This window comes from Heterocephalus glaber, unplaced genomic scaffold (genome assembly GCF_053883595.1).
Source record: "Heterocephalus glaber isolate CG9 unplaced genomic scaffold, H.glaber_assembly_v1.0 deba00001481, whole genome shotgun sequence".
Classification (NCBI taxonomy): domain Eukaryota; kingdom Metazoa; phylum Chordata; class Mammalia; order Rodentia; family Bathyergidae; genus Heterocephalus; species Heterocephalus glaber.
In genome coordinates, this window is record NW_028258317.1 from 16,871,891 (window position 1) to 16,898,452 (window position 26,562).

At 44.6% G+C, this 26,562-nt stretch overlaps 3 protein-coding genes across 7 annotated transcripts in view; 2 read left to right on the forward strand and 1 right to left on the reverse strand.

Moving 5' to 3' along the window:
* On the reverse strand, window positions 1–23,213 carry Rgp1 (RGP1 partner of RAB6A GEF complex). Of its 5 annotated transcripts, none has more exons than XR_002391017.2 (10): window positions 20,864–21,002; window positions 20,341–20,475; window positions 19,834–19,970; window positions 19,482–19,565; window positions 19,233–19,382; window positions 18,808–18,954; window positions 18,377–18,504; window positions 17,983–18,172; window positions 17,028–17,478; window positions 1–5,025 (listed from the first exon to the last, which is right to left on the reverse strand). XR_002391017.2 is itself a non-coding variant. In XM_087183722.1 (10 exons), exons 2-10 carry the CDS (start codon window positions 20,454–20,456, stop codon window positions 4,984–4,986), a joined length of 1,107 nt encoding a protein of 368 aa, XP_087039848.1. In that variant the 5' UTR covers window positions 20,457–20,475; window positions 20,864–21,010; the 3' UTR covers window positions 1–4,983. The 5 variants fall into 5 exon arrangements, 4 of the variants coding, with proteins under 4 accessions (XP_087039848.1, XP_012923014.1, XP_012923013.1 ...); XM_087183722.1 differs by having other exon boundaries at window positions 17,366–17,478; window positions 20,864–21,010; XM_013067560.3 differs by lacking the exons at window positions 1–5,025; window positions 20,864–21,002 and adding exons at window positions 22,368–22,429; window positions 22,904–23,213 and having other exon boundaries at window positions 11,916–17,478.
* Msmp (microseminoprotein, prostate associated) lies at window positions 16,000–17,021 on the forward strand. Its single transcript, XM_004870146.4, has 3 exons — window positions 16,000–16,129; window positions 16,371–16,479; window positions 16,841–17,021. The coding sequence occupies exons 1-3, from the start codon at window positions 16,000–16,002 to the stop codon at window positions 17,019–17,021; spliced, it is 420 nt and encodes a 139-aa protein (XP_004870203.1).
* Gba2 (glucosylceramidase beta 2) overlaps window positions 21,576–26,562 on the forward strand; it is an 18,292-nt gene continuing 13,305 nt past the window's right edge. Inside the window, exons 1-3 of the mRNA XM_004870141.3 lie at window positions 21,576–21,910; window positions 25,495–25,586; window positions 25,771–25,886. Of these exons, the coding sequence (XP_004870198.1) occupies window positions 21,576–21,910; window positions 25,495–25,586; window positions 25,771–25,886 (543 nt within the window). The remainder of the gene's footprint in view (window positions 21,911–25,494; window positions 25,587–25,770; window positions 25,887–26,562) is intronic.

Below are 26,562 nucleotides of genomic sequence, written 5' to 3' on the forward strand. Positions count from 1 at the left end.
TGATCCCTGGTATCAAAAAAATAAATAAATAAAATACAAAAAGAGGTGGGGAGGTAGTAAAGGGCTGGCCAGGAAATATCCAAATTTCTAATAGGGCATTGCTATATTAAAATTCAAGCAGCCGGAGATTTAGCTCAGTGGTTTTGCTGCCTGCTGCACAAGCACAAGGACCCGAGTTCAATCCCCGGTACCAAAAAAAAAAGCAATAAAAACCAGGTTTAAAAAAAAAAAATTCAAGCAACCCGTTAAACATTGTTTCAGAGATGTATGATATAAAAGATTGTTCATCATACATTAAAACAGAAGGATGGGCCAGGGATTTAGCTCAGTGGTTCCAGCACCTGCCTCCCAAGCCCAAGGTCCTGAGTTTGATCCTCAGTACAAAATAAATAAATAAATAAATAAATAAATAAATAAATAAATAAAACAGAAGGATGAAAAATGTATGGAATAAGTTCAATTTCATTAAAAATGTGTGTGCAGGGGGCCGGGGATTTAGCTCAGTGGTTTTGCCGCCTGCCGAGCAAGCACAAGGACTCGAGTTCAATCCCTGGTACCAAATAAATAAATAAATAAATAAATAAATAAAATAAATAAAAATAAAAATGTGTGTGCATGTGCGCATGTGCACACACCCACAGAGTAGAAACCTGGAACAGCACAAATCAAAATGTTAAGAGCAGCTATCAGGGTCGGGGATTTAGCTCAGTGGTTCTGCCACCTTCCTGTTGAAAGCACAAGGTCCTGAGTTCGATCCTTGGTACCAAAAAAGAAAAGAAAAAAAAGAGCAGCTATCTCTTGGGGTAGTACAGGTTAGAAGAGCATGTTCAATCCTGGCCCACAGGCTTATGTTACTTTCATTTTAATGTTACAATAAAAATATTTCCTTTTGAGACAGGGTCTCATTATTTAGTTCAGGCTGGCTTTGAATTTACAGCAATCCTCCTGCCTCAGACTCCCAAGTGCTGAGATAAGAGGAGTGTACCACCACACCTGGCTAATAAAAATATTTTTAAAAAGAAATTTTGTTACTGATAGATGTTGACTATTTATATACTGCATATGTAGCCCAAGGCAATTCCCCTTCACTCAGTGTGGCCCAGGCAAGCCAAAAGGTTGGACACATATTTTAAAGATTATTACCTTTGTAATAAGAAAAATTGAGTTTTCTTTTAAAGCTACCACAGGGATGAAAGAATTTTTTAAATGTTTTTAAGTTTAAGTTTCCATTTAAAAACATACCAGTGCTATGGTTTCAATGTGTCCCCTAAAGTTCATGTGTTGGAAATTTATTCCCCAATGCCACAGTGCTGAGAGGTGAAACCTTTCAGATGTGATTAGGTCATGAGCACTCTACAGGAGTGGGGTCCTGAGAAAAGGTTTAGTCTGGCCTGTCTGTCTCCCCCACCCTCACCCTATCCTTCCCTCCCCTCTCTCTTGCCCTTCTACTTTCTTTTTTTTGGTACCAGGGATCGAACTCAGGTCCTTGCGCTTGCACAGCAGGCGGCAAAACCACTGAGCTAAATTCCTGGCCCGAAAGCAGGTATTCTTTTTTTTTTTTTTTTTTTTGTGGTACCAGGGATCAAACTCAGGTCCTTGCACTTGCAAGGCAGGCAGTGGAACCACTGAGCTAAATGCCCGGCCCTGCCCTTCTACTTTCTGCCAAGGGATGTTACACCAAGGGGCTTGCCAGGCTCAGGCTCCTGAACTGTAAAAAGTTAATATGTTCTTTATAAATCTCCTACTCTAGGTATTCTGTTGTAGCAACACAAAAAGAACTAGAACAACCAGTAAAAAAATTGATAAGAGCTTTTATCTAAATTATCTATCACTGTGCTTTTTTACAAAGAAACATTACTTTAAAACACAACTTTAGGGCTGAGTGGCAGAGGTCTTGCCTAGCATGTGTGAGGCCCTGGGTTGAAGCCCAGCACCAACACACAGAGAGGGAGAGAGAAGCAGCCATAGGGGCCAGGGATTTAGCTCAGTGGTCCCGCCGCCTGTCTCGCAAGCACAAGGTCCTGAGTTTGATCCCTAGTAACAAAAAAAAGTATTCCACCACCTGCCTCGCAGCCATAAAACACAACTGTATGGCTCTTTTATATCAGAGTTTGTATTCAGCACACTACATACTTGTTATAATATAAATGATCTAGATAAGAACATACTGAAGCTGCTACTCTACAAATGACAGTATGTTACTCCAGTGATGTCTCATTTGACACTATTGTCACTTCCTTCCTAAACTCTTGTCATGGCTTCTACAACAGCCCAGACTCTTAGCTATCCTTCCATGTCAATGTCCAATTGAACTCTCACCATGAAGAATCTTCCCCTCTCTGAACTATGAGTTTTTCCCCTAGGCTCTTAACCTCAGATTTCTTTCTTTTCTTTTTTTTTTTTTTTCAGATTTCTATATTTTACTTCCCATATTTACTTCCTTACTTCCTTGATGAGTTCATCCACAATCATGACATCACCTATCACATCACACATAACTTCCATAGAAAATTACCTTGCTTCACTGGGTGTGGACATATGCAAAGCTGTTATTACATATATAAGGTATTTTGATATTATGTAATTGTAGTGATTAGAATTTTACAGTACAACTCCCCAAGGAAAAGACTGCTTGGAGGATTGAGGAAGAGTTGGCATCAATGGGAGTAAACTTCCGTCTGTACCCATAAAAGACTCAAATAAAAATAATATACAAGTAGAAAAAATCAGCAAAGCATGTGTTTAAAATTCTCAGGTTAATGGTGTAATACTTTGAGGAAGAAACTGTGCAAATGCAATAACTGGCCAAAGTAAGAAATGAAACTTCATCAGAACTTTAAAGCTTCTTTTCAACAGATACCATAAAGGAAAAAAAAAAAAAAAAAAAAAGACAAGCCACCAAACAGGAGGAATTTTAAATTCATATATTTATAATCAATTTGTATCCAGAAAAAAGAACTCTTAAAACTCAATAATGAGAAGCGAAACATTCTACTTTTTCTTTCTAAAGATTAAACCCAGGGGTTTCACATGGAACCATATCCCATCCCTTTTTAATTTTTTGAGACAGGGCCCCACTAAGTCACTAGCTTGCCTCTGCTAGGCTCACACTTGTGATCTCCCTGCCTCAGCCCCCCAGAATGCTGGAATTACAGGCACGTGCCACCATATCCAACTGTTGCTGTTTTGAGACAAGGTCTATGTTGCCCAGGTTGGCTTCAAGCTCACAGTCTTCCTGCCTCAGTCTCCCAAGTGACTGGTATTACAGGCATGCACTACCATGACTAGCCTACTTTTTTTTTTTTTTTTTTTGGAAATGAGGAAGTGATGTGAACAGACATCACCAAATATGAGATACTGGTGGCAAATAATCACATGAAAAGATACTCAATGTCATTAATCATTAGGGAATGCACAATGAGAGATACATTTATACACTTACTAGAATGACTTTAAAAAAAGAAAATACTAAGTGCTCACGAGGATCAGAATTGCTGGCATCTCATATAATGCTGGAAAAATTGTATAGCTACTTCAGAAAACACTGTGGCAATTTATTCTTCATCGAGTAAAATTTCACCTACCACAGGACCTAAGATTTTACTAAGATTTCATTCTGATTTTTAAAAATGCATGTTTGGGCCAGGGATTTAGCTCAGTGGTTCTGCCACCTGCCTCTGAAGGTCCTGAGTTCGATCTCTGGTACCAAAAAAAAAAAAAGCATGTTTATCAGTCCCATCAAGTGAAATGGGACCCTCAACATTACTGGTACAATGTATTAAATTCCTATGCCAAACGATTAGAAAATGAGGTGAAATTGGGGCCTCAGTTACAAACATGTATGTTCTAGAGTTAATAAAGAATGTCCCCCAAAATAATGCCCAAAACTAAAAAAAAAGTTCATGATATAAACAGAATTATACTATACATATTATGCAACTTGCTCTTTACGAGCTCTGACTTCTATTTCTTTTGTATTTTTTCATCATGCCTCATTAAAACTATACACATGAAAATTCTGCCAAAGTTGGAGTCCAGGAGTAGGGAAGGTCTCAGTTAATCTCACTATTATGTAGTCCATTAATTAATTCATACTAGGATGGACTGAAGACTCACATTTAGCTGAACAAGGAGGATCCTAAAGAATGTTAACAGAGGGCTGGGGATTTAGCTCAGCAGCATAGCACCTGCATGGCAAGTGCGAGGTCCTGAGTTCGATCCCCAGTACCAAAAAAAAAAAAAAAAAGAATGCTAACAGAGTGTCAGACTGAGAAGCTCCTATAGGCAACAGAGAGGTTCTTGAGCACAGAAATCTCATGGTGATGACCATGTTTTAAGAAAAATAAAATGGCAACAGCATATATAATACAGACCAGAAGGAGAGCAAGGAGACTAAATAAGTGGCTAATACTGAATAGTAGATCTGAAGGCATAAAATTCTAGATTACAATGGCAGCCAATGAAGTGGAGAGAAACTTTTAGTGAATTGTAAAGGTAGACTTGTGGAATGAGTAATAAGAAGTATGACTGAGTCCCTAAGGAGAATGCAAGCCAGTAAAGCCACAGTCTGTGATGCCTGTCACAGTGCTGAGCCTTTTACTGTTTCCTGTGTTCCCGTTGTCCTGGTAACCTAAGGCCTCCTTATTTGAGTTGGCATCAAGGGACCAAGAGCGGAAGCAAAGCTGGAACACCAGAAAGACTTGCAGGGAAAAAAAAATGTGGGTAATGCAGCATTTATGCCACAGGAGGGTCAAGCCCAGGGCAAATGAATTACCTGGTTGTCATATAAAAATAAGACCTCTGGATTCCACCTCCAGTGTTTCTCATCCAGTAGGTCTAGGATGAGCTCAGGAATCTGCAAATTTAAGAGGACATCTCCTACCAAGTAAATCAAAGACCATACATTTATTTATTTATTTATTTAGAGACAGGATCTTGCTATATAGCTCAGGCTGGCCTTGAACTTGTGATGATCCTCCTGCCTCAGCCTCCGAGTGCTGGGATTACTGGTGTCCTCCACCATGCCTGACAAAGAACACACATTTAAAGACTAGGTTAAGCAAATAAATCAGCAGTTGAGGAAAAAAAGTATAACCATCTAATCAATTTCAGAAAATGGAGCCAGGGATTTAGCTCAGTGGTTCCGGCACCTGCCTCGCAAGCACAAGGTCCCGAGTTCGATCCTCAGTACAAAAAGAAAATGGATGTTCCAGCACAGAAATTCTCAACATTGGAGTGGGGGAGATTTTAGCCACCAGGAACATTTGGCAAGGTCTGGAAACATTTTTGGTTGTTACAACTATAAGAGTACAATTGATGCTCCTAGGGCAGAGAAGCTGAGCCAGTTCCAGCACCCGGAAGGAAGCTCCCCCGCCACCATCCCAAACTCCTAGGGCAGAGAAGCTGAGCAGTCCCAGCACCTGGAAGGAAGCTCCCCCACTGCCATCCCAAGCTCCTAGGGCAGAGAAGGTGAGCTGGTCCCAGCACCCGGAAGGAAGCTCCCCCGCCACCATCCCAAGCTCCTAGGGCAGAGAAGGTGAGCTGGTCCCAGCATCCAGAAGGAAGCTCCCCCACTGCCATCCCAAGCTCCTAGAGCAGAGAAGGTGAGCCGCACGGGTGCCAGAAGCACCCCCCCACCATGGAAATGAGAAGACACATAAATAAGCCTCAAAAACAGACTTCTGGATCACCTACAGGAACCCCAAAGGGAAATGAGATGGAACAATCTGATACTCAACCACCTGGACTCTCTGAACTGGCAACAAAAGAGGATCTGGGAAAAATGAAATCAGAAATAATTACTCAGATAATAGCAAAGATATTGCTTATGGTGCAAGACATGATTAATAAATCTAGAGGGGACACAGATAAAAAAATAGAGGTTCTGAGGAACATGATGGAATCCCAACATAGGAAACAAATGGAATCCATAAAACAAATGCAAACAGATTTCCTGGAGATTAAAAACTCCATCGAAAGTCTGCGCAGCAGAATGAACCAATGTGAGGATAGAATTTCAGATATAAAAGAAAAGATTGCAATTAGTGACCAGGAAAAGAAAAATTGCTTTAAAATTGTAAAGGAACATGAGAAATCAATCCAGCAGCTGCTAGACGATGCAAAGAAGAGTAACATAAGACTGATTGGAGTCAATGAAGAAAGAGGAGAGTGCAGATGACATAAAAAAATTGTTCACAGAAGTGATGGCAGAAAACTTCCCAAGGAGGGGAAAAGAACTTGACATACAGATAAGTGAGGCATATAGGACTCCAAATAGCCTTGATCAAAAAAAATCTACACATAGGCATATAATAGTTAGGATTCCAGAAATCCAACAGAAGAATAAAATTCTACAAGCAGTGAGAGAAAAGAAACAAATCACATACAAAGGAAAGCCCATCAGAATCACAGCAGACTTCTCAATGCAAACCCTCAAGGCAAGAAGAGCTTGGACTGATGTATTTCAAGCCCTAAAGGAAAACAGCCTCCAACCCAGATTGATGTACCCTGCAAAACTATCTTTCAAAATTGATGGAGAAATAAGATACTTTCATGACAAAGATCACCTTAGGAACTTCATGAATACCAAACCAGCACTCCAAAAGATTTTAGACAATACCCTAGGAAAAGACAATGAGGATCACAACCCCAGGAAACCCAGCAGAATGAATCCATTGGGCGTGACAAATTAAACGCAAATGGGGAGAATCCAACAAAAAGTCATGACAAGGCTTTTAAAACTTTTAACTTCATCTCCCTAATGTGTGTATAATTCAATCCTGTTACTGTACTGATTAGTATTTTTCTGATTCTAGAGTTGCACACCTTTCCTTGTGCTGTACTATTTATCATCTTCTTACGTCTACATTTTAATTGGGTTGTCTATTAATGACCTCTAAGAATTCTTTATATATTCTGCTCATAGGTTATATGCATTGTAAATATGGTCTGTTTAAGGACTACTTTTCATTTTAATGATGTCATTTAAAGTTCTAAATTTTGATGGAATCTCATTTATCAATTTTTTTCTTTTATACATCATGCCTTTTGTATCCTAGGTAGTTCTTGCCTACCCTGAATTCACAAACATTTTCCCTTATAATTTCTTCTTAAAGTTTTATACTTTTAGGCTTTCATATTTAGGTTCATAGATCCCTTCAAGTTATTTTCAGGTATGGAAATAAAGGGTTGAGGTTAAGTTTTTATATACAGATACCACGCATTCTAGTGCCGTTTGCTGAAAACCCTATCTCTTCCTCGGCTCTTGAATTGAGTTTATAGTCTATAAAATGCTAATGTTAAATAATCTTTCAAAACTCAGTGGACCCTATATGTGTGGTTCTATTTGTAGATTCTCTGTTTTACTCCAATGATCTATATGTCTTTCCTTATACCAACACTGCCTTGATTACTGTAGCTTTAGAAGAAGTCTTAAAATTAGGTACTAAACGTCTTCCAACACTGTTGTTTTTTGTTTAACTTTTCTAGGTCCTTTGTACTCCTACATAACTTTTAAATTTCAATATCCAATTCTTCATTTATAGCAAGTATACACAGACCTGGATTTTTATATATAGCTTGTGTTTTCTAATCTTGCTAAATTCAAATACAAGTTCTAGGGGCTCCTAGAGATTTCTTAGTATTTTCTCTGAAGATGATCATTTCATCTACATATAAAGATTTTGCTTCTACCTTGCCAATCCTATCCTAATTGTGTCATTTTATTGAAAGACTATTTTGGTGGGGCCTAGGTTTCAAAGTTTAATGGACAGATAAAGAGTAAAGTTGTCAAATTTATTTCAAAACAGATTTTTGAAATATGCTTCCTAGATCCTTTTAAAATCTGTAAAATCTGTGGTAATGTGTCCTAGATCTTGATATTTTAATTTAAGAAATTTATAATTGATATTGTATAACAGGAAGAAAAGGTCTAAAGGTGCAGGGGACGTGGGAGGGGTAGGGGAAAGGTAAAAAAGGGAAAAGAAAAAATATGAGAAAAGGAAAAAATGGAAACAAAATCTTTGCAAATAGGGAATGGTGGAGGGGGTGAAGGGAGGGCAAGGGAAGGGGGAAAAAAAAAAGAACCAAGATACTCAGGTAATAGTACAAGATCCCAATGATGAACGTAACTGTATTTTATACCTAAAATGTACCAATAAACTTAATGGGAAAAAAAAAGTACAATTGATATGTAGTGGGTCTGCTAAACATCCTACAACGTACAGGACAGCCCCCCACAACAAAGGATTGTCAGGCCTAAAATATTAACAATGCCAAGGCTGACAAACTGTGTGACAAACTTCCTCCACTAATCCATCAGCCCCAATCTACAAGAAATCATTATCATTACCACATGTATAGTTTTAGGTTACAATACACAAACTTGTGTGAGTTCCTGGAAAAATTTTGATAATCTAGAAACTCTGTGTGTGTGTGTGTGTGTGTGTGTGTGTGTGTGTGTGTGCACGCACGGGTGCTACTAGGTTTTGAATCTGGGGCCTTTGCATTGAGGTACATCCCAGCTCTTTATTTTTTAAATTCTGAGACAGCATCTCACTAAATTGCCAAGTTGCCCAGGCTGGGCTAGAACTTGGGAGCCTCCTACCTTAGCCTCCCAGAGCACTAGGATTATAGGGATGCACCACATCCCCAGAAACTATTTTTAATAGTAAATTTAATTAAGGAGATGGATAAAGAGGGATATGAAAACATCAGGCAATAAAGGGAAGAAAGTATGGACAACAATGTTGAACCAAAGGAATCAAAGGAGGATGAGACAACTGGGTAAGAGCAGTAGGAAATAAATGTTGCTCTGTCAGTGGATGACACATATGTATGCCTAGAAGACTAGTAAAGAGATGATCAACTGATGAAAGTAACATAAAAAGCAACAAAGTAACTATTATAGAAGTAGCTTTCTGATGTGTCCAGGGTCCAGGTATAGATTTGGAATAAAAAGAAATTAGAGATTCTTCTGCAAAAGAATGCTTAAAGAATCTCCAGTAAAGCAGAGAGGGCTTCTAGAATTATTAGTGGGGAAATTATTAGTCAGGAATTATTAGTAGGGAAAAAAAAGACCATAAGCTTATCATCCTCTAGCCCTAACCATCCCCAAAGAAGGTCCAGAAAACAACCACTGGTTTTACTGAACCCAGATGATGGAAGGGAAGGGAAAATGGAGACCACCTCCCTAAGAGCTCTTCTCTTGGGGGAAGAGGACAGATGGAGGTGGGTGCTTAAAGAAAATGGGTGAGTAAACTTCAAAGAGAAAGAAATGTTTTTGAGAAAAAGGGGGAAAGCAAAAGGAAAGGTTTTGGAGCAATTAGGGAATGTGACTTTAGTGAAAGAGAAATTCAAGGAAGGTATTTAATTTTAAGTTCTGCTTTTGGGATATGGGATGTGAGATATAATCATTATTTTTCCTCCTTTTAAGAAAACTTCAGTAAAAATTGACATTACTCATCAGTGCTCTGGTAGTAGGGTTTGGGCCTTTTTCTCCATTCTTTAATGTGAGTCTGGCCTCCAGATCAATCCAAGAGTACACATTTTTACCATATAAGATTTCTGAAGTAGCAGGTAAGAACGTATGACAGGATACTAATCCCCAGATGGCTTAGAGCTGCACTAACAGAGTAGCCATTCATCTCATCTGGCCAAATTAAAATTTAAAATTCAGTTCCTCAGTCTCACTAGCCAAATTCCAAATACTAAAAAGCCATTATTTGTCTACTGGCTACCAACTGGACAGCTCAGGCAGAAAACATCTCCATCATAGCTGAAAGTTCTATTGGACAGTGGTGGAGTAAAGAGAAAACTTAGAAAAATAAGTAACAAAAATATAATAATTTTATATCTTTAAAGAGCTGCCATGCCAGGCCTGTTGATGCCCACCTGTAATCCCAGCACTCTAGGAAGCTGAGGCAGGAGGATCATAGGTTCAAGCACAGCCTGGGAAATTTAGTGACCTAGAAAGACCCTGTGTCAAAATAAAAAAATTTAAAAGGCCTGGGGTGGAGGAATCCCAGAATGAATATGAATATATATGTAAATATATGTTTAGTTCTGTTATCTGTGTGGACAACATTCATGCACACAGGTATGACAGTATCTTTTGTCTGTAAGCATTTAGGAATCTGGCACCAGGATTATAAACTTTATTATACAATTATACAATGCCTAGCACAACACCAACCCTAAATTGTCACTCAGTGGACTTTACAATTATGGCCCTGTCATGTTTCTGGATGCAGAATATTGGAAGAAGACACCAAAGAAGATGTGAAATTGAGACCCTTTTAAAATAGAAAAAGTAGAGGGCCAGGGATTTAGCTCAGTGGTTTCACCACCTGCTGCGCAAGCTCAAGGACCTGAGTTTGATCCCTGGTACCAAAAACAAAACAAACAAACAAACAAAAAAATAGAAAAAGTAGGGCTGGGGATTTAGCTCAGTGGTTTTGCCGCCTGTCTCACAAGCATCGAGGTCCTGAGTTCGATCCCTGGTACCGAAAAAAAAAAATTAGGAAAAGTAATGGAAACATAGCATCTTTTTTACTGTATTTAGGAAAATTTTAAACACAAGAAAAAGGTTAAAGCTTTGATGAAATCAAGCATAACAGTTTAGAAACAGAATATGGAAAAGGTATACAAGAGGAAGGAAACAGAAGTAGAATACACTGAAGCCTAGCCTTTTAAAAACCCGACATCTCATCAAAGGAAGAGAGAATTTCAACAGCAGAGTGTTGAGACAGAAAACAGCCAGAAAGGACTGTGGGCTTAGTGAAGAAGTATTGGTATACGTTGGCAAAGAAAGTGTAGAGATGAAAAGAGGGAGAGAATTTATAGTAGAGGAAGTTGGTGTGAAGTTTTCCTCTAAAGATGCCCAGCAGAATAAATAAGAAAGCAAAGTCACTGGGAATAAGGCAGGGCTGGGGCTAAAACAGCAGGAAAGCAACAGGGCCCAGGAAGAAAATCTTTTCTTTCTTCATTAACGGACCCAGATTTTCTTATTTGGAAACAAAACCAACTGTAGAGTTTAAGGATGTTTAAAATACACTGTAAGTATTCTAATCTTTAAAATTGCCTTTGGCCCAAAACAGCACAAATTATAAGAATCATGGCAATTAGTGTCCATCTCTTGAGATAAGAATCAAGTACCATTTTAGAAATCACACTAACAAATTGCAATGTTGTACAAACACTATGATGAATTAAATAGCTATAGCTTTCTCTTTATCAGCCATCAGATAAATAAACTTTATAGCTACCCTCCCACAGAAGATAGTAAGCATCATAACATATATTTTGAGTTACTTGTCCTTGTACACTGGAACCCAGTGACCCCGCCCAAGAAATGTTTTACATGTTTCAGGATACAAACAGCAAGTTAAAAGCTATGCAGGGGAAGGACCGGGGATTTAGCTCAGTGGTTCCGCCGCCTGTCTCAAAAGCGCAAAGTCCCGAGTTCAATCCCTGGTACCAAAAAAAAAAAAAAAAGCTAGGCAGGGAAAAGCTATGGTTAAAAATAGATCAATATTAGTGGCACAGTGCCTGCCTGGCAAGCCAAGGTCCTGAGTTCAATTCCTGGTACCAAAACAACAACAACAAAAGGGCAATAGCAGCAAGTAGTGAGCAAGCCTGTAATCCCAGTACTAGGGAGGCTGCGAGGCAGGAGGATTACCGTGAATTGGAGGCCAACCTGGGCTACACAGTCATAGTGAGATCCCGTCTCCAAAAAAAAACAAGAATAGAAATAAGATGAAGCAGAAAGGGTATGCTACAGACATCCAAGAACTGAGGCCCTGATAGGAATAGGGTCTAGTCAGTAAGGAAAATCTGGCACAACAGTAACAGTTTCAACATCACATAACTAATCTCAATTGCCTGAGTTTAGGTTTTAAAACAAATATTGAATCAGATTTTCAACTTTTCAAATTTTATTTCAACTTAGCTTTTAAAATTCAACAAAATTACTTAAATCATGATAGGTAGAACCATGCAATTTTAAATTACCATAAAAATGAGCACATCAGTATTTTGGGGTGGGGGGCAAAAGCCAGCGGACAGTGATGCTAGATTAATAACCCGGTTACTGGGAGTAACCCTGTCACTGATACTGGGGGTTCAACCTAGGGGAGTTCTACCACTGAGCTACAACCCCAGACTCCCCCCCACCCTGTTCCCCCCTCCACCTCCTGCCATGCACTTTATAAATTTTGAGACAAGGTCTTGATAAATCACTGAACTCCCCAGCTTCCCAGTGTGTGGAGAATACCCGGCTTATAAACCACCTACTACTGCTGCATGCTACCTGCAAGACCAAATCAGAATCCCTCATCTCCACAATGAAAACCTTTGATAACCTAGCCACAGCTGTACCCAAATAGCCCAACTCCCACTACTCCCTAAAACCTACCCTGCTGTCCAAAGAGACCTCTGGACAGATCTCATGATGCAAGTAGCCAATTGGCCACTTGATGGGAATCTCTCCTTGCATTAGTTTCTGCTCTCGAAAGCCTAACCTGGACGTTTTCCTTCCTGTTACTCCAGGCCAAGAGCGCTCCACTTTCCTTTCTTGGCTTCTCCCACCCCACTTCCACAGACCCCTTTCCCTCTCCGTGGGATCTTCCTGTGGCCTCCTCCTACCCTCAAGATTCTTCCAGAGGCTTTCTCCCCTCCCACCTCCATTCCACGACAAACTTACATATTCGGCGTGCTTTGGGTGCAGTAAGATAGAGGCCCCTCACTGACCCCTCTATCATATAATTTTTCCCCCTAGGATCCCCCAAGGTCGCTGTACTCTGCCTCCCATTGCGGGCAGGTGGGGGTCGAGGTGACTCATAGGAGGTGGACGGCAGCTGCCAGCCTGGGGGGACCGGAATGCACTCACTTCCTCGCCCCAAGAACCTGCCTGGGCCGCTGGAGGGCAGCCCAGCCAGGCCTCCGGCGGATGTTTTCCTTATCCCAAAGCAGTGCACGCCAGCCGCTCCTCCCACCCTGCGGCCACCGGAGTCCCAAACAGCCTCTCCTCCCGGGACTTTAGGCTGGGCCCTAACCACTGACAACCCCTACACTTGCATTAAGAACTCACACGTGGTCACCCAACACCTCTGTGCCGCTCCCGGACCCCCAAATGTGGGAGAGGAATCCCTGCTCAGCTCAGCCTCTCCCTTCCCTGAAGCCTCCCTACACACCTACCTCCACAGACCTAATCATCTCCCTTCCAGGTGGCTAACCCTTACACACACACCCACAGCCAAAGGGCTCCCCACCACCTTCTATCACCATCACCTGCATTCCCCAGTTCCCCACTCAGGCCCGCCCCCAGGTTGCAGAAAAAGACATTCCACAGCCCAGTGGTCTGGGTGTCAAATGGACACCCACCTCCCCCTCTGCCCAAAGGCAGCAATGGAGCTACAGACCACTGGTGAGACGTCTGCATCTCTGTGCTAGACACTGGCCTACCTCAGGCCACCCTTATACAAATGGATTTTCCTGTCTTGGGACTCCTTTGAAAGGGAAAGGGTATCTTGAAAGAGGACGTCCAAAGAGTCTGTCGTACACTGACAGTGGTTTCTGAAGGAAGAGGTGACAAACAGGATAGCTCTCTGCAAAAGGAGGCCAGAAGTAGTTGTATTTGATGCACGATGCAGTAGGCAGTGAGTCTTGCAGTAAATGAGAGTAAACTTAAGAAGAGAATAAATGCCCAAGTGATTGGCCTTGTAGGTGGGAGGGGAATAGCTGGTACATGGTCCTCTGAAGTACAGAAAAGAAAAATAAATCCAGTTTGACCAGGGACTGTTGCACCAAAAATATGGCCAAGACTGGGTCAGATGGGAGAAGTGAGCCAGGCATGGTGGTAAATGCCTGTAATAACAGCATTCTCAGCTGAGGCAGGAGAACTGCAAGTTCAAGCCCCGCCCAGACAATTTAGTGAGATTGTCTCAAAATAAAAGGAGTGGGGCTGTAGCTCAGTGTGAATACAGTGTAGCGCTGTGTTCAATCCCCAGTACACACACACAAAAAAAAAAAAAGAAAAGAAAAAGGGAGAGAGAGAACAAACTTGAGAATTCATGTGAGTGGGGATGGGAAGTGGATCAGAATTCTAATGAGAAAGGAACAGTACAAAAGTTAGGGCCTGGGGATTTAGCTCAGTGGTAGAACACTTGTCTAGCAAGCATGAGGCCCTGGGTTTGGTTCTCAGCACCAAAAAATTTTTTAAAAAGCAGGGGACAAGGATTTAGCTCAGTGGTGCCGCCACCTGCCTCGCCAGCACAGGGACTGAGTTTGATGCCCGATACAAAAAAAACCCCAAAAAGCAAAAAAAAAAAAAAAAAAGTAACTAAAATTGGCTGGAAAGAGGATCAGAAGACAGGAATGGTGGCAAATGCCCGTAATCTCACAACTCGGGAGGCTGAGGCAGGAGGATTGCTTCAAGTTCAAGGCCAGCCTGGACAACACAGTGACTTCAAGGATAGCCTGAACTACATAATGAGACCCTGTGTCAAAAAACAAAACAGCTAACAAAAATAGAAGATTAGAAAATGATACCTCTTCCCAGGGCAGAGGTGCTGGTACTGGTGTGAGGAAAGCACACAGATCAGCAACTTCATTTCTCAAACCAAATTCAGAGTTCAAGAATATATGGACAAAAACCAAAATGCTCCTGACAGTATCTGTTTTTGAAGGATATGGTAGGGGTAGCATGGAGCATGAGTATGAAGGAGACCCAAGTCAGCCAGGAGAGTCCCCAACAGAAACCCTCAGCTGTGCACACAAAATTGCTTGGTGTCTTTCAAGCAAACAAACAAAAAATGCCACCCATTTTGTCTCTTGAGTTTTACCAGCAATCACAGTAGCTAATCTTTCCTGAGGGGTATATGTGTCAGAAATAGTGCAGAGAGCAGTCCATGTGCTACCTCATAACAATTCTCTGAGTTGGCATTTCTGTTCCCAATGTATAGATAAGGAAACAGCCTGAGAGGTGAAGTAATTTGCCTAAGGTCACATAGCTAGGAAGTGGAGTCAGAATTGAACCCCAGTAGCCTGACTCTATAGCCTCTGCTCTCAGTCACCATTGTAGGTAATCCAAAACCTGCAGGAGACTCAAAAGTAGGATAAATTCCTAAATTCCATCATGAGGAAACTGGTGACTGATTCCTGGGAAACTGGTGATGGATCCCCCTTTTGGGGGTTTAGAGATGCTCCTCTTTCAAAGGAGCACAGAAACATCCCAAGCCAAGGACAATCTTGTATACATTTTGTGTTTGAGGGTGATAAACAATGGACAGTTGATCTCTGGGATGACTGAGGAAAAAAAGAAACCCCCTTCCCATCTTTGGAAGGCAGCCCTGTTTCTCAGATGCCAAGAGGGAAACCCTGCCCAGGATCTGAGGGAAACACTGCACTCCAGGTGCATGCTCACTCTTCTGGAGCCTCTGGCTACTGCACCCTGCTGCAGCTCCTTCGTTTGGCTAGGGCACAGAATTAGCCATCCTCAGGAAATGCCTCCCTCTGGTTCAGGCAGGGATCCCAACACACACCCCTTGTGGTACTGGGGGGGTGGGGGGTGGTAGAATGCTTCCTCTCTCCAGGTCAGGGAGATCTGGGCACCACATGGGGCCTGCATCCGTCCCACCTCCTTGCTGGGGAAGTGCCCAGTCCAGTGCCTCCTCCATGGCCACCGCCCTCCTTCAAGCTGTGCGGAGACTGTGCAGGGGTATGAATCAGCTCTCACAGCTTGTTAAAGCTGGACCTCTTGTTTTCATGCCCTCACCTCAGGAAACAGTTACAGCATTTCCAGCTAAACTCAGCAGGGGGCCAGGGTCCTCACTTTATAAACATCCTCAGCCTGTGCAAGAAGGCATGGAGATGGTGTGAGACAGAAGCCAGGGAGAGAAAGAAACTAAGACTCAAGGAGCAAATTGAAGAAAAGCCATAAGGACAAGACCAGAGTAGCCTGAATAGAAGCTAAGAAGGGTCCCAGAAGGCTGTGCCACAGAAATGGCCCTAAGAATGCTCTGGGCTGGACAGGCCAAGGGGACCCTAGGAGGCTGGGGGATCATCTTCTTGCTGGTGTCTCTACTCCTGCAGTACCCAGCAGTCCACAGCAAGTGTTACTTCCAAGCTCAAGGTAAAGTGGAGTGAGGGGCTAGGAAAGGTTGAGAAGTTGGAGGAGGTGGGGGGGGCAGCGAGAGTGGCAGCAAGGGATTGGAGGTGATCCTTTGTCAGAATACCCTGACTCCCTCCAACTGTGAAACAGGAAAGACTAATCATGGGGTTAGTATGCACCAACTCTCTCCCACCCCAGACCAGAAGAGACTTGTCTGCTACCACCACTCCCACACCCACTAACACTACTCATTGTTCCCCAGCTCCCTGTCATTATGAGGGGAAATATTTCACCCTGGGTGAGTCTTGGCTCCGCAAGGACTGTTTCCATTGCACCTGTCTGCATCCTGTCGGTGTGGGCTGCTGCGACACGTGAGTAACCAAGAATGACCCGAGGGAACGCCTCTGATGTAACTTACTGAGGGATGGCCAGGGAGTGACTGCACTGCTGTGAGGTAAGAATGAACAGGGAGAAGTATGAGACTAGCCAGACCTGCAGGTAGCAACAAGAGTGAGAAAGATAAGCCTTCAGGCTACACAGTGAAGGAGCCTGAGGTGGATCTGGAGGAAAATACTCCTGCTACAAAACTAAAGTTTTTATATAGTAGGTAAGAACTTAGTCAGGAGGAGCAGGGGACACTAAAGTAGGACATGGGAAGACAACTGTGGGAGGGTACGGGGGCCTATAAAGGTGATCATTCACTGTGCTGACTCCCCATCCTTGGTTCCTCAGGTCTCAGCATCCCATTGACTTCCCTGCTGGATGTGAGGTTCATCAGGAGACAGGAACCTGCCAATTTTCCTTGGTGCAAAAATCTGATCCTCGGCTACCCTGCAAAGGCGGAGGGCCCGACCTAGAGTGGGGCTCAGCTAACACCCCTGTTCCTGGGGCTCCTGCTCCCCACTCCAGCTAGACTCACCTGATCATCCATCTGCTGACTGCTCACTGCTGCTGCCACTTCCAGGGAAACCACTAGCAGCTGCCAATTTATTCTGAATAAATAAATTAATGCTACAGCTGAAAGTCTGCCTCCCACTGTCTGTGCCACTGGGTCCCAAGTGGAAAAAGTGAGCCTTATCAGAGTTGAAGTATGGAATTCTTAGTATCCTGAAGAAACCAGTGCCATCGTGGGCAGGTAGGCCAGTTTCAGATGGTTATGGTGCTGGTGCTGGGGCCCGGGACAGCATATGAGGCCAGAGTGGGGCTTGTAGGCAGCACTTTGATGGGGAGCTCCCAGCTGAAGGTATCTACAGGCACCTGCTCAGGACCTGTCCAGGTGGCAGGTTCGGACTGTTCCATAGGGGGCAGCAGTACCAATCCTGGTTCTCGAGATGTTACAAATTCAAAATGTAATTGCCACTTCAAGGACACTGTGGAAGAAAAAGATAGAGGTTGAGGCATTAGAAAATAGCAAGAATAAAAGCCAATGACAGGATATGGTTAGTGAATGAGAAATGTATTTAGGAAAAGAGACAGTCCCAGGGCAGGGAACTGTGATCAAGGACTTTCTCTTTTTTTTAAAGAAATCTGCTGTATTAACCAGAATTAAGGACAGTAGTGTTAACTACCTAATAACTCGAGTGGGATAGTCAAAATTGATAGCTTGAAGTAAATGTACTAAGGAATCAAATATCAGTGCATCACAGAGTTCCAGAAGGTAGGAGTGGGCAAAGAGTTCTATAAAATTGTTAAAAGAGTTTAGAGGGTCAGGGCATCTATGAAATGGGGTTAAAGCCTGAAGCTCTGAGAAAGTGTCAGAGGATGGATGTGGGCACATCTGGCAGTATAGTAGGAATCAGGACCCATTACGCTCTTCCGAAGCACAGTATTTTACCTCCCCCCACTCCCTTCTCCAATAATGATCAGGATCTTACCAACAGCAGTGCAGAAGCCTGGAGAGGAGCTGAGAGGGATGGGGAGAGAGAAGCTGGTTCTAGTTGTATGTAGGCAAGACTCCTGGTGCCGGGCATGAGTCACATGGGACACAGAGAGGGCACCCCCTGCCCCACGGCGCCGCTGGTACTCAGGCTGTACACGCTCCTCAGTCTGTAAGCTTACTGAAAACTGGGAGCAAGAAGAGAGGTGCATGCTGGCAGGCTTTTGGAAGTAGAGACTCTAGGTGAGAGAGTACCCCGACTTCAAGCTATTTCCCCAAAGGGACCCCAGATGACCACGCTATCCACTTTTCCAAACTACCCCTCTTTACATAGGCCCTCCTTTCACCCTAGTCCTTCACGCCCAGCACCCCAGGAGCTCTTTCCTTCTCACCTGCAAACAAGCTACAGTTCCTTCTCCTAAGTTTAAGGTCCCCACCACATCCTCGCCGAGCCTGTACACAGATTTGAAGATGCCAAATGTCCCAACTTTCCCTCGGCCATCACTGATATTGTATAAATCTGGAGAGAATAAGACACAATAAGCCTGGAGTCTACATTACAGAATGTTTAGGACTGGGTCCCAAGGGCCAAAAGGTGGACTTTTCCTTATAATCTGGGGTGAGATATGAATGGATCCACCGAATTATACGGTAGTTAGGAAACTGTCTCTCAGGAATATTTTGAGAGGGCTGGGGATTTAGCTCAGTGGTTCGGCCTCCTGCCCTATAAGTGCAAGGACCCAAGTTCGATCCCCGGTACCAAAAAAAAAAGGAATATTTTGAGGGAAGGAAAGGGGTGAGGCAATTCTGAATAGATTCTCACGGAGGCTTCGGCAGGATGTAGCAGCCATGAGACGCTCCCCAGCCAGCTCAGCTAGCCATGAATCTTTCTTCCCACCTTCATCCTCCTCCAAGAATGGACTGGATGGGGCTACAGCCTCATCCTGGGGAAACCGGACATCTTGAAGGCCTAGAAAGAATGAAAAGAGAGGGAACATTGAGAAGAGACAGAAAAGAAAATAAACAGTAGGGTTAAATTCCAACTTAAGAGTGCTGAAGGCATGGGGAGAGGTATGGCTGAGATCTAGATCTCAACCCAGTTTCCAGAAGCCTCCCTCCCTCCCCAGTTCCCTAGCACCTTCCCAAAGACCAGGAAGCCTCCCTGCAGCTCTTCTTGCAAGCCCTCTAGACTATTTCTGTGTTGGCAAAGCTCTACTTCAACCCTTCCCTTCAGGAACCCTTACTTACCAGTCAGCACAAGAACCCTCAAAGGAACCCTGAGTAAAGTGATGGGTGAGTTGACACGCTGGCAGCCAATGGTCAATTTGTAGACATACTTGACTGACTGACCGCGAAAGGAGGGTGGTCCCTCTATGGGCAGCACTTCACTGTAGGAGTCTGGTTAGGAAGCAGTAGTCAGGGCAGGTAGAGGCAGCCAGAGGCATCCTCCCTCCAGGAGACTTAAAAGGCAATTCAGGGCTGGGGACAGTCACTCACATGACTTTGATTCTCCAGGGTCTAGCCTCAGGTCACAAAATAGAATTTTTGGTGGGGTAGAAAGGATACACTGACCCCTTTCGCCTACAAAAAGTAAGAAAAACTGCAATTTAATGACTCCATTGTCCAATACTTGACAAGGCCAGCCCACTAACAGAAGGCAGTGAAGAACTGCCAATTTCTCTTTTCTTGTGACATGGAAACAGAGTCTTACACTCTCAAAACAATAGTTACGTCCCACCTCCATCCCTCATGTGACCAAGGCTATGACACATAATAACAACTTAATTTCACTGTTAGGTGACAAAGACCCCACCACAGCCCTTCCCAAGCCAAATGCCCTAACTCTAACCTCGGTGAGGCAGAAAGACAGTCTGGCTGTCAGGCTGGACATCTGGTTGACTAGAGTCAGGGGGAGGCAGCACTACTCGACTCTCACTGGCATGGAACTGGCAGTGTATCTGTGCACTGGCCCAGGCCAGGGCCTCACTGTGGGAAGAGGAAAAGGAGACATCAGAGGATACTTCCTGACCTCACAAATGATTTCTCAAACTCCCTACTACATTGTGTGATAAACCAAACAAATTTAGGTGGCTATCCTAGGATCAGGAAACCTAGAACCCTCAAAGAGAAACCATTAAACAAAGAAGAATATATAGTGGATACAAAAGGGAATGGCGGGGTCAGGAAAGAAAAGAGAGAGCTTTGTTACCCACATCTTCTGTTAAATAACCCTTTCCTATAATGAGGGCACAATGAGCAAGAAGGTGTAGTTACAAGACAACTTCACCTCTGGCTTAGCACCAGCAATACCAGGGTGCCTCCCAAGGGCCAACACCTTCAGTATCAGCATCCTCACCTGGATGCAGAAGTGGCTGTAGGAGGTAAAGGGTTGGTGACGGTCACCACACACTCCAGCGCCTCCCCCGCCAGAAATACAGGACCCCGGCTCAACTCTGCTACCACCTCAATCATGGCAGCTCCGGAATCAGATCTAGAAGGAAACATGGGGCATGGGAGGTCAGTACCACAGAAAAGTGGGAGTATCTTAGGCGAGCACCAAGGGGTGTGACTAGGGTCAGGTCCCAGACCAAATGATACGGCTTTTCTTTATAAACTTCGGGCGACCTGGGGGGATGGGGCGAGGAACAGCACTTCGATGACGGAAGGCAAGCCCGGATTTGTGGAGTCAGCGGATGAGAGAGACGCGGCTCTGCAGACTCAGTACGGCCCCCAAGGAGAGAGTACCGCTTGTAGGCCCAGTCCTCCGCTCCCCTCAGCGCGAGATTAGTTCCCCTACCCCCCGAGTTCTCAGGCTGGCCTCTACCCCGCATTCCCTGAAAGCTCCACGCCCCCGGCCCAAGAACACGGCCGTCCGTTACCTGGCGCGGTCGAAACCTCAATCTCACTGTCCCGAGGCCCTCACCTCCCTGTCCCTCCCGGACAGAGCCAGGTAAACCGCGGCGTCCGCAGCTTCAGCGGCGCGGCAGAGGCGGGATTTCCTTTCAGTCCTCCTCCCCGCCCCCAGAGCTCTTTCCGGTCCGGCCCGCCGGATGCTTCCGACCGGAAGGGGCTCGGGTGGCCCCTGCGCCTTAGGTCACTGTCCCAGAGAGTGGCGTCTGGGCGCCGGCGCTGCCCGGGACCCCGGCCGGCGAGACCTGGCCCCCAGCCCTGGGGGACTTGGTGCTGCGGCCCAGGGGAGGGGCCGAGGCCGCTGCCGGCTCCGGGCCGTCCCGGGGGCGGGGCCTTGAGGGCTGGCCCCGCGGCTCCTCCCCTCTCCGCTGTCCCTGTCGGCCTTTGGCCAGGCAAGCTCTTATCACAGCCCAATGACGACTAGGCCCAACCTTTCCCGCCCTGAACCTACAGACCCGACCGAAGGGGAGCGCCGGGCGGCTTTATTGCTGTCTCCACTGCCACTGCGGCGAGAGCTCCCCGGCTCTACCTTGAAACCAGCTCACCTCAGCTTAGCCCAGCGTCTGACCCTCTTGAACTACAACCGGCGCTCTTATCTGGACTTGGCTGGCGAGATACTTTGTGTCAGAAGGCTCGGGACCTAGTGCCATCGAGGTCTTGGGGACCCAGGATCCAGAGAACATGGGAACCGACGTGCCAGCGTCGGAGCAGATCAGCTGTGCCAAAGGTTATCCACAAGTTTATTGCCCTAAAGATACTGGAGGCACCGCGGCTGTGCGGGTTACACACCGGGAGATCCTTGAGGACATTAGACCCCAAAATGAACCAAGCTACTGCAGTCCGGAAGACTTTGGGCAGCTGATGGATTCCTATGAGGGTAAAGCTAGGGGCTACCAGGTGCCTTCCTTTGGTTGGCGCATCTGCCTGGCTCACGAGTTTGCAGAGAAGAGGAAACCCTTTCAAGCTAACAATATCTCCCTAAGCAACCTGGTAAAGCACTTGGGCATGGGTATCAGGTGAGTAGAACCTATTGCTTAGAATGCCTTGGACTTCACTTTGTTCTATTGGAAGACTTCTAAAAGTGGGAAAAGCAAGTAGTCCCCATATCCAGCATGTTTTAGGCCTGTGGTTTTGAAGGATGAGGCCAAATCACATTTATTTTGCTTCCAGGATCTTTTCATCCGAAAAGAGTAGAAATATTTGGTCCCGCGGTTAACCTTTCTCATTTGAGATCCCTCTTATGTACTGGTTTTTCTTGCAAAGACTTCCCTTTGGGATTAACTTATCATTTTGGCAAGGTATGAAAGGCTAGTACCCCTGTTGTGGTACTGACGGTACTTTACTTGAGGGGGGGCATTCTCAGCCCAATTCTCTGAGCAGCTGAAGCATTCTTTGTACCTTATTTAACCATATGATGTTACTCATCTGGGTCTGTCTTCAAGCTTTAGCTGCAGGGAATAGGTAAGAACCTACCTATTGTCGACTCTTAAGGAGGAGGTGAGGAGAGGTCCACTCTATCCTGGGAGAGACAGCTCCTGATATGGAAAGCAAAAATGGAGTTGAGCTTGGTGGTAATGCACCTGTAATCCCAGCATCTGTAGGGAAGGTAGTAGGCTCATTTGAGCCTGGAGTTTGGAGCCAGCCTGGATATCATAATGAGATCTGGCCTCAAAAAAAGTAAGGTCAGGGCATAGCTCAGTGGTAGATAGAAGTGCTGGAGCTATATCCCTAGTCCCCCACAGATGACCAGGTAGGCACTGCCATAGATGTCCCCAGAGCTCTTTTTTTTTTTTTTTGGTACTGGGGATCAAACTCAGGTCCTTGCGCTTGCGGAGCAGGTGGCAAAACCACTGAGCTAAATCCCTGGCCCCCCAGAGCTCTTAATAATAGTTTTACAGAGGCTGCCCTGGCTTCTTCCCCCACCTCCAAAGGCTACAAATGCCTCAGGAGCTTATCTTGGGCTATAGAAACCCTCTGGACCCGCTAAGTTCAAAGACTAGGAGCCATACCTAGTAACAGGAACAAATGGATGTGAGGACAGGAAGCATCACTCTCAAGTCATCCTGAGTCAGTCCACGGAGTAAACACAAAGCTGGGGAGGGAGGCAAAGGTTGAGAAAGTCAGGCTTGACAACTCCTACAGTAAGGGACCCTGCACTTCCCAAGTCAGTGCTGAGGGGCTGTGATGGGAAGACCATTTACCTAATCCCACCCCTGGGAAGTGGGAAGAGCCCGGTGCTGCCTGAATGTCTGGCTCCTTTGCTATTGCCTGTGGATGGCCTGTACCAAAGGAGAATCATCCTTCCAGGCTGCTTCTGAAACTGACCAAGTCCAACTTTGACCCCAAAGACCTGTGGGTCCAAATGGGATCTAGGGTGCTGAAGAAGCCCAGAGAGGTACATGTGGTAGGGATAGTGAGGTCAGCACCAAGTAGGCATCCTAGCATTTTACCCCCAGAATGAGTTGAGTTACAGAAGCCTGAAGCTGTTGCTTAGCCCCCTGGACCAGCATAGAGTGGGAATCATTAACACAGACCTTTTGAGATGGAATGAGGTCCTGCTTTGAGAAAGCAGAGGTAAGAAGCATCTGGAATGATAATTCTTGAGTTGGGGTTGAAATTATGGAGAAGGCCTATAGGTCAGGCATGGCCAGCTGCTAATTAGTGGCTTAGTGTGTCAGAGAGCACTTAAGAGGGAGCAGAAATGGGGGCACTCCAAACAAGAGCTCCAGCAAGACAGTTTTCTGGGCCTAGACTTGGTAAGAGCTCGTTTTTATTATTCTCCCTTTAGCCAGGGTCCTTTCATTCAGTAAATACTGAGTGCTTGCTCTATCCCAAATAGTTGTTTTGTTCTAACTTCTTATCTTGCATTTCTTCTCTCTGGCTACCCTAAACCTGGCTTTCCACCACCAATCCTTTCTGGGCTCTAGTTTCAAAGTCCAGTTTTCTCTAAACTGTCAAAGAGAAACTGTTCCCCAACGTCTCACCTTTTGCCCTACTCTGCCCCAAGCCCCACCCCATCTACTACAAAACTACTGTCCCTATTCTTTAATCACATTTTCCCTCTGGTTGCTCCAGCCTACCATTGCTGTGTTCCATTATTTGTACCTTCTTTCAATTGTAAATTAAGCAAATATTTATGTACTGCAGAGTGTTCTGCCCTGTGCTGAGGGTAACATTCAGAGTCTTTGTTACTCTTTCCCCAAGGAAAGAGTTTGGAATGTTGAAATAAAGAAGTATTGTTTGATTAGGAATTGAGATAGTAAGTACTAATTGTGAATGTCACAGGTATTCCACTTTATGGCTTTCTTATCTGTTATGTCATCAGATGTTTCTGCTATTCCATGATAGCTAGGACAGGAGGGATCCCCATTTTGTAAATGAGGAAACTGAGGCTCAAAGGCTTACCTAATTACTGTAGTTGGTTACAAGTGGTGTGACTGAGCATTGGTTCTAAAATGATTGAGTAGAGCAGGGTGTGGTGGCACACGCCTGTGATCCCAGCACTTGGGAGGAGGCTGAGGCAGGAGGATCACTACAAGTTTCAAGTCCAGCCTGGGGTACATAATGAGTTCAAGACCAGCCTTAACTATATAGAGAGATGCCTCGGGCCGAGCCTGAACATGGTCCTTCGCCTCCTCCTTACTCCCTTTCTCCTCCATAGACTAGATAGTCAGTCTCCCTGGCTTCGGACCCTATGCTGTGAGGGTCATGGCGGAGAGACCCTGTCTCAAAAATCCACAATAAAATAAAATAAAATGATTGGGTTGGGAATAGAGTGGAAATGGGGAAAAGTCCACCAGAGCAGAGCTTGCTTAGTGAGAACCCATCCTGGATGAGAATTTGTAGGAAAAAGAGAGCAGGTGGGGGCAGATGCCTTAGCCTTAAAAACAGAACCATTTTACCTATTGGAAACAATCTCTTACCTGTTGGATACAAGGCAGGAGCTAGACCAGGAAAACTTTGGATATTTTTTTTAGGCGTTATAGGGATATTATGAAAGAGCAAAGTCTGAAAGCTTACAGACTTAAGAAATGGCCTGAAATGTAAACACTGCTTCACTTTGGGTGAAATTTTCTTTTCTTTCTACCTGGTGTATTCTCTAGATTTTAGCCTTTCATAACCAGAAAGAAAATTAATTATTTTAAAAAGAAGAACATCATCTCAGCAGCCTGTACCTATTTAAGAGGTGGGTTGTGGGCAGTGGAGAATGTAGGCAAGGGAAGTATACCTGACCCTTTCAGCACCTCGGACAAAAGCTCTTGAGGTTTGAACTAAACCAGCGGTATTTGAGTCTGGAAAGGAAAGATCATAAAGCTCTTTCTGAGGAGAATAAAGAGGGGAAACAAAAGGCATTGGAGCAAGTGGGAAGATGAAGGGGTCTTATCCTTGGGATATTATTCAGTGGGAGGTCACAGCTGGTTGTCAAGAGAGAGGCAGGTTGGCTGGAGATTTAGTTCAGTGGCACTACACCTGCCTGGCAAGCACAAGGTCCTGAGTTCAATCCCCGGTACCACACACACAAAAAAGAGGCGGGAGTCTGCAGCCTGTGAAGAACTACCCACCCACCACCTTGTACTCACACTGCCACTTTGCTCCTCAGGTACTTGAAGTGGTGGTACCGGAAGACCCAGGTGGAAAAGAAGAAACCTTTCATCGATATGATCAATTGTGTGCCCCTGAGACAGATCTATGGTGAGCCTCACCCCAGCTCTGCCATGCTCAGAGGGTTCAAACTCTAGATCTGCCACATAGTTTATGCACACTGCACTGATCTGTCCCTAGGTTTTTAGAGGAACCAATCTATAGTCTAGAAAGTGAGAAATGGGCTTTTCTTCCTCTCCCCATACCCTACTAATCATCCTGATTCTGTCTCTAGGTTGTCCCCTGGGTGGCATTGGTGGAGGTACTATTACCCGTGGCTGGAGAGGCCAGTTCTGTCGTTGGCAGCTTAACCCAGGAATATACCAGCACCAGACAGTTATCGCTGACCAGGTAAGAGCCAGGAGGTAGACAGCCCCAGACAAAGAATGCTTCTTGACTGGTGTGGAGTTTGGCATTTAGATATACGTATGACTCAAGCCAATAAGTGCTTTCAGGATGCTTTCTGTGTGCCTAGCCCTGTGCTGGGATATACTATAGGGATACAACATGCACAGAACATGTTCCTTAGAACCGTAAACAGCCCTGGCATTTCTCTAGTAAATGCCTTTTTTTTTTTTAATGCCTCTTACCTATTTCACTGCCCTAGTTCTACTAGCTGAGCCAATATTTGCCACATAGTATAGAGAATTCCTACGTCACTTAACATGGCTGAAAGAACATTTGGTAAGACTAGAAGGGAAAATAAAACCCAAGATTTAGAAGTCACGGGGAAAAAAATGTATACTGCCACTACTCCTCTCCCTGATTTGTGAACTTTCAATCAAAGGTCAGTTCCTATGCTGTAGATCACATCGCTAGAGGTCTCTCTGCTCAAGGACAAAAGGCCCTGTCTCCCAGGCTTATACCTCTAGCTGTCTTCCCTTTTAGGGAGCTTATTTTTCCCTCTCCTCCTACATAACATTAGGGCCTTAAGTTGTCAAAAGTATGTGGCCGGTCTTTCTTCCTATCTCTCTAGTGACCTCCCTTTTTGAATTATCTATCAAGCTCTTCTATCCTGCCAGGAATG